Source organism: Myxine glutinosa, chromosome 14 (genome assembly GCF_964187855.1).
Source record: "Myxine glutinosa chromosome 14, kmMyxGlut1.1, whole genome shotgun sequence".
NCBI classification, from domain to species: Eukaryota; Metazoa; Chordata; class Myxini; order Myxiniformes; family Myxinidae; genus Myxine; species Myxine glutinosa.
In genome coordinates, this window is record NC_136274.1 from 59,882,998 (window position 1) to 59,896,486 (window position 13,489).

The 13,489-nt window shown below is 47.8% G+C and overlaps 1 protein-coding gene across 1 annotated transcript in view; it reads right to left on the reverse strand.

Moving 5' to 3' along the window:
* Nucleotides 1–13,489, reverse strand: part of LOC137439816 (uncharacterized) — a 165,478-nt gene that overhangs the window by 69,438 nt on the left and 82,551 nt on the right. The window contains exons 3-5 of the mRNA XM_078767982.1: nt 11,277–12,395; nt 10,330–11,150; nt 5,796–5,839 (exon numbers count right to left, since the gene is read on the reverse strand). Coding sequence (XP_078624108.1) covers nt 5,796–5,839; nt 10,330–11,150; nt 11,277–12,395 — 1,984 coding nt within the window. The remainder of the gene's footprint in view (nt 1–5,795; nt 5,840–10,329; nt 11,151–11,276; nt 12,396–13,489) is intronic.

Consider the following 13,489-nt stretch of genomic DNA (forward strand, 5'->3'; position numbering starts at 1 on the left):
ACGGCGGTAGTCGCCACACGGGCGCCATCCACCCCCCGGCTTTGGCACGATGTGCAGTGGCGAGGCCCACGCGCTATCGGAGCGCCGCACGATGCCGAGGTGCTCCAACGCGTCGAATTCGGCCTTCGCTACGGCGAGCTTGGCTGGGTCGAGGCGGCGGGCCCTGGCGTAGACCGGCGGGCCCGTGGTTGGTATGTGGTGCTCGATCCCATGCCGTACTGCGACGGCCGAAAACGTCGGCCGCGTGAGGGCCGGGAACTCCGTGAGCAGGCGAGCAAACTCGTTCGCCACCGGGACAGCGCATGCCAGCTCGGTCGGCGCGGAGCTGCTCAATGTGCATACCAGGGAGCTGAAGGTTTCAGCGTTGATTAAACGACGCCGTTGGACGTCCACCAGCAGTCCGTGTGCGCAGAGGAAGTCGGCGCCTAGCAGAGCCACGGGCACGTTGGCGGTTACAAACGTCCAAGCAAAGCGTTGGCCGCCGAAGCAGAGGGTGACGTTGCGCGGGCCGAAGGTGCGGATAGTCGATCCGTTGGCCGCAACTAAGGAGGGGCCGCAAACCGCGGATTGCCTGTCCTGGTCAGAGGCGGGTATGACGCTCAGTTGGGCGCCGGTGTCGCACAGGAAGCGCCGTCCGGACGCTTTATCCGTGATGAACAGTAAGTTGCCCGTGTGGCCGGCGCTCATGGCTGGTAATGAACGCCGGCCCGGCCGTTTCCCGGCCTGCCGAAGGTGCACGGGGGTCGGCATGTCCGGGCCTTCTGTCCGAACCTGGCATGATAGTAACACCACGCTTGGTCAGGTGGAGGCCTCGGTCGTCGTGCCGGAGGTGGTCGGCTCGGTAGAGCGGCCGCCAATGGCGTCGGCAGTTCGGCCGTCGACCGTGCCGGGTGCTCGGGCACCCTGGGTGTTGCGTCGGACGGCGGTGGGTCCCATGTCGCCGCTACGATGCGCTGTCCTGCGGCGGAGATCTTGTCGGCTTCTCTGGCAAGGGCCCGGGGATCTGTGATCGTCGTGCTTGCCAGGGCGAGGCGTACCGGGTTAGGCAGCTGACGGAAGAACAGCTCCCGGAACAGGAATGCCGGAGAGTGCTCGCCGAGCAGTGAAAGCATGTAGTCCTTGCGCTCGGAAGGGCGCGTGTCGCCGAGCTCAGGCAGATCGAGCAGGCGCCGTGCGCGTTCCGCCGATGGGAGGGCGAAAGCATCGAGGAGCAGCTTCTTAATCGCGCCGTATTTGTTAGCGGCTGGCGGGCTTTCGAGGAGGCTCAGGGCGCGGGCCGCGGTAACCGACCCGAGCGCAGCTACCACATGGTGGAAGCGGGTGTCGTCGGCCGTGATGCCTCGCAGGGCGAACAGGGACTCCGCCTGTGCGAACCAAACCGCCGCGTGAGCCTCCCAGAAGGTAGGCAGTTTAAGGGCGACTGCCGTGTCCATGTCGATAGGTCACCAATGAAGGAGCCGGGGCTCCCACGTCGATCGGAAGAATGGACGCGACAAAAAGCTAGAATTCATCTGAGTTGCTTTAATGAAATCAAACACTCAGGCACTCTCAAAAACCGTTTATCAGTCAGCAATATATATCTATTCCGCCAGGGGGTTTGCCCAGGCCCGGCGCCAGGGGGCGTGGCCCAGCGTCCTGGCTGCGGCCTGGCAAGTTGAGCGCGGGCCTGGGCGTCCTGGACGAGCCCGGCATGGTGATCGCTCCGCGTCCTTGATAGGTGCAAGGCGATTGTGAAAACTCAGCGGCAGCCGCTACAATACCATATATGTTTGCGCATCGTCTGCTGATGTCCTTGTAATTCAGGTAAAAGTACGCTGATGTTTACTAATGTCGTTGCCCTACATATGATGTACAGGTATTGTACACAAAATGGAAACACATGGGTAAATTCTTTCTCCCGCCTCTGGAACAAACTTCCTCACTCCCTTCAATCCCACTTCTCCCTCCAGGTCTTTAAAACAGCTGTTCACCACCATCTCTTATCTTCCCCCATCGAAAACCTTGATCTTTTCTACCCCCGCTAATTCACCCCAGATACACTTTTTTTGAAATTCCAACTTCTTTCCTGGAAGTCCTTGCAGTGTCCATATGTTTTATACCTCTCCCCCCCCCCCTCCCCATGCCCCGCCCCCAAAGCCCTCTCCCTCCCACAGATCTCTCGATGTCCCTGCTCTCAAATGTTGTGTTTGTGTCCTTCCCCCTCCCTCCCCATCTTGTCTACCGCTCCCCTTATTATATGTTTTATGTGTCGGTTTGTCTTTCTGTGTGATTAATGTTCGCTCTTTCACTAGCCTCGATCTTGTATACAAAAAAAAAGAAAAAGAAAGAGAGAGACACTAAGCATCGGCTTCCGCATAGGTGTCGCCCATGTGATAATTAAGCAAATACCACCCCAGTATGCTTAGGGTCATGTATAAAAATGCTGCATAGGCCTGGTTACCTATAATTATGAGTAGCATGGCTGCAAGACGAGACCTCCCCCCCCCCCCTGACTTACCTGACAGGAGTAATACCTTGTCAGTGGACTCACTCCTATGGAGGAGGGGTCCAATTGTATGACCATGCATTGTGGCCCTTCGGGGTCAGGATGCATGTGTTTGAATGAGCATGTGCTTCAGCCTTTTGGTTGAGGTGCATGTGTATGCTAATGGGACAGCCTTGATAGACGGTGTGCCTTGGCCGTGGGGTCAAGGTGTACGTCCAAGGCTGTTTAAATGTTTGATTTTTTACCTTTTTTTATTATAAAAAGGCAGGGGTTAGTGCTGGCCTCATAAGCACCTCCCCCCCTGACGCCCCGATCCAAAGAGCACGTGTGGTTGCCCAGTGGTTTGATGAGCATGACACTGATGTTATTCATACGTCATGACCTCAGTCACCAGATCTGAACCAAATCGAGTGTTTCTGGAATATTCTGGAATGACGCCTGAGACAGCGTTTTCCACCTCCATCAAACAGGTGGGAGTTGATTGACTTTGTCGTGGAAGAATGGTGCCGCATCCCTCCTGCAGAATCCCAGACTCTTGTGGACTCCATGCCTTGGCGCATACAGGCCGCACTTGGTGGCCCAACGCCATATTTTGCATCGGTGTTTCCATTTTTGTCCACTACCTGTACGTACAAGCTTCGGATCACCGTTGAAAAATAAATGATCAAAAAGCATTTTTACCCTGCACAGAGTAGAGGAGCAAGCAGGAAAAACTTCCCGTGACCATGTTGTGATGTGCTTTTGAATCTATTGACAGCAAATGTCTTGCAATGAGCTTATCAACTATTGGTAATGTTTTGCTTTGTTCATACCCGGATGTCTAAAGAAGTCCATTATCTAGTGGACATTTGAGCAACGCTACCGACTTGTGTCTTCTACCGACTCCTCTCCGGCCTTGCTCCCCCAGCTCTCTCTGTGCTCTGTCCCCCAAATATTCCTACAGGTCGCACAAGATCTGCCTGCAACCCTCTTATGGTTAAACTGCCAAAATCAAGACTCTTTGCTCAACTTCACTCCTTCATTCCTCTTTTCTCCCGCCTCTGGAACAAACTCCCTCAGTCTCTTCAATCCCACTCCTCCCCCCAGGTCTTCAAAACAGCTGTTCACCACCACCTCTTATCTTCCCCCATCCAAAACCTTGATCTCTTCTACCCCCGTTAATTCATCCCAGATCCACTGTTTTTTTTGAAATCCCGACTTCTTTCTTTCCTGGAAGTTCCAGCAGTGTCCATGTGCTTTATACCTTTCCCACCCCCTTCTCCGCCTTTCCCATGTCTCCTCCCCCCCAAGCCCTCTCCCTCCCACAGATCTCCCGATGTCCCTGTTCTCTGCTGTTGTACTTGTGTGCTTCCCTCTCTCCCCCCATCTTGTCTCCCGCTCCCTTTTTTGTATGTTTTGTTTGTCCGTTTGTCCTTTTTGTGATTGATGTTAGCTCTTTCACGAGCCCCGATCTTGTATAGACAAAAATAAAAAACGCATTCAATGCCAGTTCATTAACTGGTTTAAAAGGCAGAATTAAGCAAAATCCATCATTACGCAATAACACGAAATTATCCAAGGGCCTTGAAATCAGGACTAATGTGGCAGCCTTGAGCTTTCCTAAAAGCTTTGCAGCAGCCAGACTGTGCAATTCCTGACTGTTCATCGTTGAGAGTGAAGTCCCAAAGCTCGGTTGACACGGGGTAACAGAGGTAGCCCAGGGAAGCACATATGAGAGCTGGTACATGGCTCATGAATATCTACAGACAGTTAGTTACTGGAAATGTCACAACAGCAGAGTCTTAATTAACAGTCCAAGAGTGAATGGCTTATTTATTTATTTTTTGTATTTGGCTTAGAGGTCCCAGCCATTCAAAGTGGAGCGATCCATGTGGATGATCTTTGTCCAAATGAGGAATGGTCAGTTGCTCTGTACAAAAGAGCAAAGGAAACTGAGTTTACTGCCTCGGTGACACGTATGCAGGTGATTATTTGGAACACGAATACCTTTTTGGTCTTGAAGAAGTTCATAGTCATGCAAACTCTTGGGTCGCACTATATCTTTGTTTGGGCAAACCACATTTCAAAGTTGGCCTCCAATGCGAGCCACAAACTGAGCAACCTCCTTCAAAATTGAGCAAGGTACCTCTTTGGCAAACCTGAACTCTTATCCACCTACAAGGCCTTCATCCGCAGCTTGATGGAATACTGCTCTCTATCTGGGCTGGCTCTCCTGCCTCACACCTTGCTCAGCTTGACACCTTGAAAACCAAGGGCTATCACTTTGTCATCACCAGTTCAATGATCTCTCTGTTTTCAAACTAACACCTCCTTTCTGGTCTTACACATTCTGCCCTTTTTCGTGCCTCCACCTAGCCCACGACCCCAGGACTCTGCAGGGTGCACACGGTCAATCAGCAGCTACCTCATTCAGGTGACTACCAAAATCCAGGATCACTGCTCACCTCCACTCATTCGCTTGTCCTTTTTTATCCGCTTGCAGAACCATCTTCTACATTCTCTTCAATCTCATTTTTCCCTCCTGGACTTCAATACAACTGTTCACCACCATCTCAGATCATCCCCCATCCAAAACCATGATCTTTTCTACCCCTGTTAACCTGCTCACCCCACTCCCATCCCACCTTTTTCCAGATTTCCAGTTTTTCCTTCCTGATAGTTTGCTTTTGTATCTATCTTGTACACCCTGCATCCTCCCCTTCCCCTTATTCTTACCCACATCCCTTGTTTGGCGGTCTCTGCCTATTTCTCCCTCGGCCCTGCTGTTGGTGTGTTTCCCCCCTATCTTCATATTGTTCCTTTTGTTCTGTTGTGTCGTAATCCATTCTGTGTTCTAGTTCTTCCATGAGCCTCGACTTTGTATAGCAAAAATAAATATTGTTTTGCCTAAAGCTTTGGCAGTGGATTGGCCTACAGCTGATTGTCCTGTGGACAGAAAGGAGATCTTGATTGGAATGGATAAAATTCATTCACTCCACAAGAAAGCTCACACCATTGCTCGTTCAATCAGTGAGGGAGACAACTGAATATATGGCTTGACCTTCGGGTGTTAACTTGCAGTCGAATGCCATTTTAAAACAACGAATAACAATGAACTTTGGCACAGGAGGCCACCAGATACCATCACCTGTTCACACGCAAGCTTCCTGCAAGTCCTGAGAATATACCTGTACCCCTATAATCCAATGAATCTAAGATCGTATTTGCCATCAGTGTCGTGTCGTTAATTAACCGTATTTTTCTTTGTCTAATTTTAATCGCTAAATAATTCGGAACCAGGAGAGATCGAGGGCCAGACAAACCCGCTTACCTTATTTTGGATACAGAGTCACGGCTCATGGAAAAGCTAGAACACTGAAAGGATCAGGATGCAACAGAACAAAAGGAACAGTGATGAGAGGGGGGAAAACACCAACAGCGGGGTTGAAGGACCAAATAGAGGGAGACTTGGAGAAATAATGGGTTTGGGGAAGGATGAGGGGTAAGGGAGGATTCATAGAGTGGACAGGATGGACACAGAAGGTAAAGGGGATAGACAATGTCATGGTTTTCAACGGGGGGGAGGGGGGTGATCTTGTGATCAACAGCTGTCTTGAAGACTTAGAGGGAAGAGGGAGATTGAAGAGAATGTGGAAGTTGGATCCACAGGTGGGAAAAATGGGAAACAAATGGGTGGAAGTGAGCAGTGATTCTTGATTTTGGAAGTTTCACCAGGAGGGCGTTGATGGTGGACCGTGTGCCATGTAGAAACCTGGGGGGTGAGGGGACAAAGCATGGAAATGGTAGAGGGTGCAAGATCAGAAAGGATGCGGTAGAAGACAGAGAGACCACCGACCTGTCTCTGATGGGAAAGTCAGAGGCCCATAGACTCTGCTTCATCATGGGAGATTCTTATAATCTTGAAGGCCTTCAAGCTGAGCTAGATGTGAGGCAGGGAAGCCAGCCCAGAGGGGAGAGCAGTACTCCATGAAGTTGTGGATAAAGGCCTTGTATGTGGATAGGAGTTCAGGTGTGCCAAGGAATGACTTTTTTTGGCGGATACTCAGTCGGCAACTGGCTTTGGAAGCCAACTTTGAAATGTCGTTTGCCCATGAAAGATCATGGCTGATAGTGAGACCCAGAGTTTGTGATTAAACTTCCTCAAGAGGATTTTAAAGAAAGTAGATGGGAAGGTTTGTCATTGAGTCCGTTCAGAAAGAGATCGTGAGAATGTGAGATTTGTCAGGAATGAAAGACAGATTCCAAGTGTTTGACCAGCTTGTGATTTTGTCAATGTCTGATGAGAGGGAAAGGTCTGCAGCCTGCCTGTCTGAAGGATGAGGGATATCACGACAGAGGGTGGGGTCATCACGAAATAGAGAAAAGGGATTTTCCAGAGAGTCAGAGAGATCGTTTATGAAGATCAGGAAGATGACTGGGCCTAGAATACTGCCTTGGGGCACTCCAGCCTTGAGAGGGAGAGGAGATGAAAAAAAAATCCGTTGAGAGCCACATGGTTATGAGATTGGAGGAAGTCATAAATCCAAGAATGGAGTTAGCTTGCATGCCATAGGCAGACAGTTTGGAGAGCATGGCAGGATGCCAGACAATATCAAAAGCCCGAGATGTGTCGAGAGAGATGACACTGATCTCATGTCTGATATTGAGGGCCTCCATCCATTGTTGGGAGTAGAAGCAGCATGACCAAAGTGGATTGACCTGGTCTGAATCCAAATTGGTGATCTGAGATGAGGCTGTTAGAGAAAAGGAAGGATTTCAAATAACTGCGATGATGAATTCCATGATTAGATGATTGATGATTAGAAGTAAGCTAATTGATCTGTAGTTAAGTGGATAAGTTTTTGCACCTTCTTTATGTAAAGCACTGACGTTGGCTGATTTATATGCAGATGGAAGACGACTTAGAGCAAAACATCGGGTGAAAAGAGCAGAAAGAGGATATGCGAGATTTTTAGGACTCACGACTCATGAGCTGATGCTGTCCGGTCCAGTTAAAGAATCAGTCGAGGATTGCCAGAAACGTATTCGCCTTCTCAGGTGCAAAAGACTGAGTCCAGGAGAGGTTGTGTATGACTAGGTTGAGCTGGTAACAGAGAGACAGGTCTTTCCCACAACTCTCTTCCACCCCTCTCTATTCCATCTCTCCCTCCAACACCCACCTCTCTCTTACATCCCCCCACTTCTCTCTTGCATACCCCCATATTCCCACTTTTCCCTTGCATCTCCCCCACCTATCTCTTACATCCCCTACCTCTCTTCCTTCATCCTTTTTTTCTCTCTTCCCTCTTTTTACCCCCTTTTCCACCCACTCCCCATCTCACCCATCTTACATCCCCCTTCTCATCCTCTCTTCCCTCCTCTTGCTCACCTGCACCCTCTAGTTCACTGTCTTGCTCATCCCTCCTCTTGTTCACCCCTCCTCTTGCTCATCCCTCTTGCTGAACCCTAATCTTGCTCACTCCTCTTGCTCATCCCTCTTCCTACTCACTCCTCTTCCTGCTCATTCCTCCTCTTAATCACTCCTCCTCTTGCTCATCCCTCCTCTTACTCACTCCTCTTGCTCATCCTTCTTACTCACTCCTCTTGCTCATTCTCTTCTTGCTCTCCTGCTTGACCCCTTCCTTTCCCTCTTGCACCCCTTTCCTTCTTGCACTAGTCCGCTTCATACACCTTCGTCCTGTTCTCCCCCCCCCCCCCTTGCTCCCACATTTGCTCCCCATCCCCTCTTGCTCCCACCATCACCCTCTTATTCACCCCTCTGTTCTTGCATTTATGTAAATCGCACGATTTTGCACCGTCGACTCTTTCAATGATCCGCTGCACTCTACCAGCCTTGGTTGAACATGCTCATCATCGAAGCCACTCCTTGTTTGCCTTGGTGAATCCAGGCCGATGGCTAACACCCAATTCATTATCATCTTCCCCTATTTGTAGCACCATCTTCCATCTCCTCCCCTCTTAGAATATTTAAAGTAATGATTCTTCATCATGGTTCTTGCTTATATTCCGCGATGAGACTTCTCTCAAATAATTGTAAAAACATATATTCGCTAAAAAGGTGAGCAGGTGTTCCTACTTGCAGGGTGACTGAGAGGAAAGGACAGATAACTCATTTTTATTATCATACTGTACATACATATAGCACCTCTTTAAGACCCAGAAAGACCAAAGAAAAAAAAACACTCTCAAATACAAAATGACACTCAGTAACTTTGCCAAAACTTCATGCAGTCTGATAGTGTGTCATACTAGCACCAAAAAGAAACCGATTTTCAACCAAGCGATCAAACGGAGCAATCAAAAATCTTATTCGATCGTCTGCCTTGGTCTGATGATCACATTGGAAGTGCAATGGAGAGTGTAATTATAAGGAATTAAACCACACCACATGATCGATGATTGATAAAGATTAAATATTTTTTGAGATAAAAGTTAAACTTCTTTCACTTTCACAGCACATCAATGTTCACCCAAGAGGGAACTGATTATTGATTTACGATAACTTAAAGCTATGCCATGTTTTTAGTTGTTGGGAATGATCGAGACACAGGTGTGTTATGAGAGTGTATAAGGTATTTCCTGCCGCTTGGGTTGAGCCATTTCTAAAATGAGAGAGAGAGAGAGAAAGAGAGAAAGAGAGAAAGAGAGAAAGAGAGAAAGAGAGAAAGAGAGAAAGAGAGAAAGAGAGAAAGAGAGAAAGAGAGAAAGAGAGAGAGAGAGAAAGAGAGAGAGAGAGAGAGAGAGAGAGAGAGAGAGAGAGAGAGAGAGAGAGAGAGAAGATTTATTGAATTCATCAAATTTCCTGTGCAATATGATCTTTGAAATATCTTTGTTTTTATTTTAAGTTAAGGCCATACCTATAAATACTTTTTTCTTTAGCCAACACTCTGTAAATAAGAAAAAGCCTTCGTACGCAAGTTTTAAAAGATAGGAAACGTAACTTAAAATCAAATTTCTGAACTTTATCACCGCCTCGGTACTTGGTGATATCAACGTGATAAATAAACTAATAGTCACAATATTTTAAAATTCATTGCAAGCAGAATATTTATTTCACAAAGAAACTTATTTTCTCTACACTTATTGCAGTTATTACGATTTCGCCTTTTTATGATGCATTATTTGACGACTCGGAAACGGAAGGAAAAGTTTCCACGTCCAAAATGAAATGAAAAAGAGGTTCAGTGTGCCAACAATTTTGCGCTGCAAATGAACCTTATTTTGGAAGAAAATGCAAATTTTTTTCTTTTTTTTTCATTTTGTGCCATTATACAGGAAAGGATTTTGGTTAGTGCATTATCTACCGTAATGATTAATAGACACAATGAGTAATTCAATATTTTGTGCTAACATGGCTGCCTGAAGAAATAGGAATCTTGAAATGAAAACCCAGAGCCTCATCATTACATTATCGAAATATGCACATATGCCGAGCGATGTTCAAAAATTTTCTTGGAACAAGATTTATTTTTTTCATCAAGTATATGCATGACAAGTAAGAAAATGTTTATTCTCATCTATTTTATATGCTTGTATTTTCAAAAGTAAAAATAAAAATATTTGGCATGTCTTGGACTGTTGTAAATATCTAATTCTTAAAAAAAATTGAAATCCGCATATATTTCTTAGCTTCGAATTTCAAAACCAACTGTAGGTTTTTATAACCCACAGAAACATATAGCATGAGGCCTGCGTGTTATATGACAGAAGAAAACCGAATGCAATTCTATTTTATTTTTAAACACGACGGATGTATTTGTTTCCTGTAACCGTTCCGCCATTTTGGATGACGGCCGCCTTTCTCCTCTTGCCCTACTTCCTGGAAGTTGGAGTTTCAAGCTTCAAAGAAGGTAGAGTAGAAAGCCTGAAAATGAGGAATGCACCTGGTCTGTTGAATAAAGTCCATCTGCTTGTTCAGACGGTAACTGCACCCAGACTTGATCTCCTGCTTGAAGTTCAAGGACAGAGCTCCCAGATGCCTGGTCAAGAGTTCCTTTTTTGTATTCGTCGAAGGTAAACATAACCGGCACACCATTCTTATAGAGTGCCACCCAAACGTTTGCACCTTTAACATGCACATGGTAGCTGAAATAATAGATTCCAGGGAATGCAGCTGTATAGGTACCTGCTTCAGGACGGTAGTGGTTTTGCACATTGTATATGATCTTGTCAAATTTTATGGGCTGACCGATTGGAGGGAAGGGTGCTGATAGCCGAGCTGTAAAGGCCGAGTAAGGAATAACTGTGGACAGTCCATTTTCAAGCCCAACAGCTTTATCAAATTTGCTGTGCATTTTTTGTTTCCCACCTGCAGGACCCGCCATTGCAGCATGGCCAGGAAATCCTTCAAATCCCACCCCACCGGGTTGTGCCACAAGTCCTGGAGGACCTGGTGGACCTGGAAGTCCAGGGTGACCTCTTGGACCGATTTGTCCTGGTACACCTGGAACTCCTCGAGGACCCATTGGGCCTGCCATTCCAGGTTTCCCAATACCCTTTGTGCCTGGCAATCCTGGATGACCCTTATCCCCTGTGTGACCTTTTATGCCCTGCATCCCAATTGGACCAATTGGGCCTTGCATGCCAGGGATGCCAGCCAACCCCCTTGGTCCTGGTCGACCTGGAAGTCCCGGGTCTCCTTTAGGTCCCAAACCACCAGGAGCTCCTGAAAAGTATAAATAAATAAAACATTAAGGGCAGTACTTTTCACTATAGTGAAAGTGTTTACAATGGTCCAGCCAGTATAAATAAATATAGTTTTTCTAAGGCAACTTTTGAAACAGTAATTTACCTGAAAGACCTGGATAACCCTTGTGACCTGGTGGTCCTGGTAGCCCAGGAAGCCCTTTCAGTCCTCTGGGTCCAGTCTCTCCAATCAGTCCTGGTAACCCGCCTTTTCCTGGTGGCCCCTCGGGTCCTGGTTCACCTTTGAGTCCTGGCATTCCAGGCAGCCCTTTGTGTCCTGGCTCGCCCTTTGGCCCAGGAAAGCCAACGCTTCCTGGTGGACCCTTTGGACCTGGGAAACCTGGAATTCCAGGCGCACCTTTCTGACCGATGGGCCCATGTAAACCTGGAGGTCCAACTTCACCTTGTGCTCCTTGTGCTCCGAGAAGTCCTCCCATGCCAGCTTCTCCTTTTGGACCTGGTGTACCACGTTTGCCAATTCCAGGCATTCCAGGAGGTCCTGGGAGACCAGGAAGGCCTTTGTGACCATTTTCTCCCGGCAAGCCATTTTTTCCTGGAAGGCCATCTTTTCCTGGTTTGCCTATTCCAGGATCCCCTTGTAGCCCAGGTAATCCTATTGGTCCTACAAGCCCAATGGGACCCATTTTTCCTTCTGGCCCTTGAAATCCCCTATCTCCTGGCTTGCCTGGCATCCCATCAAACCCTGGCTTTCCCTCGCCAGGAATCCCAGGTGGTCCAGGTGGCCCTTTTGGCCCTTGATGTCCACGTAGGCCTGGTGCTCCTTGCACAGCTTGCCCATGTTCGCCTTTGAGGCCAGGCATTCCAGGCTTTCCTGGCTCACCTTTAGGCCCTGGTGGTCCCCTAAACCCTTTGTGACCTGGTGGCCCAGGCAACCCAGGTTTGCCAATAATGGACTGGCCTGGCTTGCCATCCATTCCAGCTGAACCTTGGATGCCTCTTTGTCCAGGTTCACCTGGTGGTCCCATCAAACCTTTGTGACCCGGTATGCCAGGCGGCCCTGGTTTTCCTGGCATGCCCAACATGCCTGGTTTTCCAACGCTTGAGAAACCAGGAGGCCCAGGAGATCCTGGCTTCCCTGGCTGACCTGGTTGACCTATTCCTGGAGGGCCTATTTGACCTTTTGGGCCTGGAGGTCCTCGGAGGCCAGGATCACCTGGTAGTCCTTTGTCACCTTTGGGTCCCGATGGAACCATTTGTCCCATGCCTGAAAAAAGAAACACAGAGATTTTAAATAGAAAAATTTCCAGCAAAGCTAAATGACTTCATTGTGACAACACATAACCGAGGTGCTCATTTGTTCGAGTGAAGTTCTAATTATGTCAGGGTGTCACCAGGCAATTTTAATATGATCGAAACAGACATAGTGGCCTTGCAACCAGAGAGTGGCCCTTGTTAAAGGAAGTGACATGACACCGGAAGAAATTGATTCCAGCAAGAGGAGAGTCAGGAAGGTCATGAGTTGGGAGTCAGAGGAAAAGGGGGTGGGGTATGGTGTGAATTGAGGACACACCAGAACTGCAAGTTGGTATTCCCTTTACCATTTTGCATGACATCATGCTAGACCTCAACAAGATGACAAAACAATCATTCACACAAAATGATTTGTCTCCGCAAGATTCTCAACAAAAATGGTTACATCTTGTGCTTTGCCCAAACAATTGAGTAAAGGTTGGGTGTGCGTATGACAATTTGGTGGACAGATTGGGTGTGAGACATGGATAAATTGATTCGATTTTGTAGAAGATGGATACGGATACCAGGATTTTTTAATTTTTAAAGTGACACTTTTGAGAAATGGGGCCAAAAACGATATATAGCACGATATTTCAAAACATTGTGGACGGATTATGACAAAACTAGGTGGATGAGTTTGGTAGTTGACAAGAACAAGCCGATTAGATTTTGATCATGTCTGGATGTTACTGCCCTTGGTAGGAGAAAAAAAATCCCTTTTGAAGGCCATTTTCCCTGCTAGAGCGGGGGGTAGCCTTGCAGGCCCCATGACAATCATCATGGTTCCCTTTTTGAGGCAATGTATTATGGCCGGATGCCCTTCCTGATGCCAACTCTTTCAGTCGCCTCTTACGACAGGATACGGTGTACCTATTCTAAACCAGGGCACACACCGGTACATTCATCCCAGCAAGCTGGTACTCAATTTGCCGACCTCGGATGGATGACAGGCTGAGTCAAACCCCTGGTGCTAATTTAACGATCAACCTGGATTTGAACTCGGGATCCTAGGATCCCATGCCAGCACCCTAACCGCTAAGCCAACACCAGGCTCCTTGGTAGGAG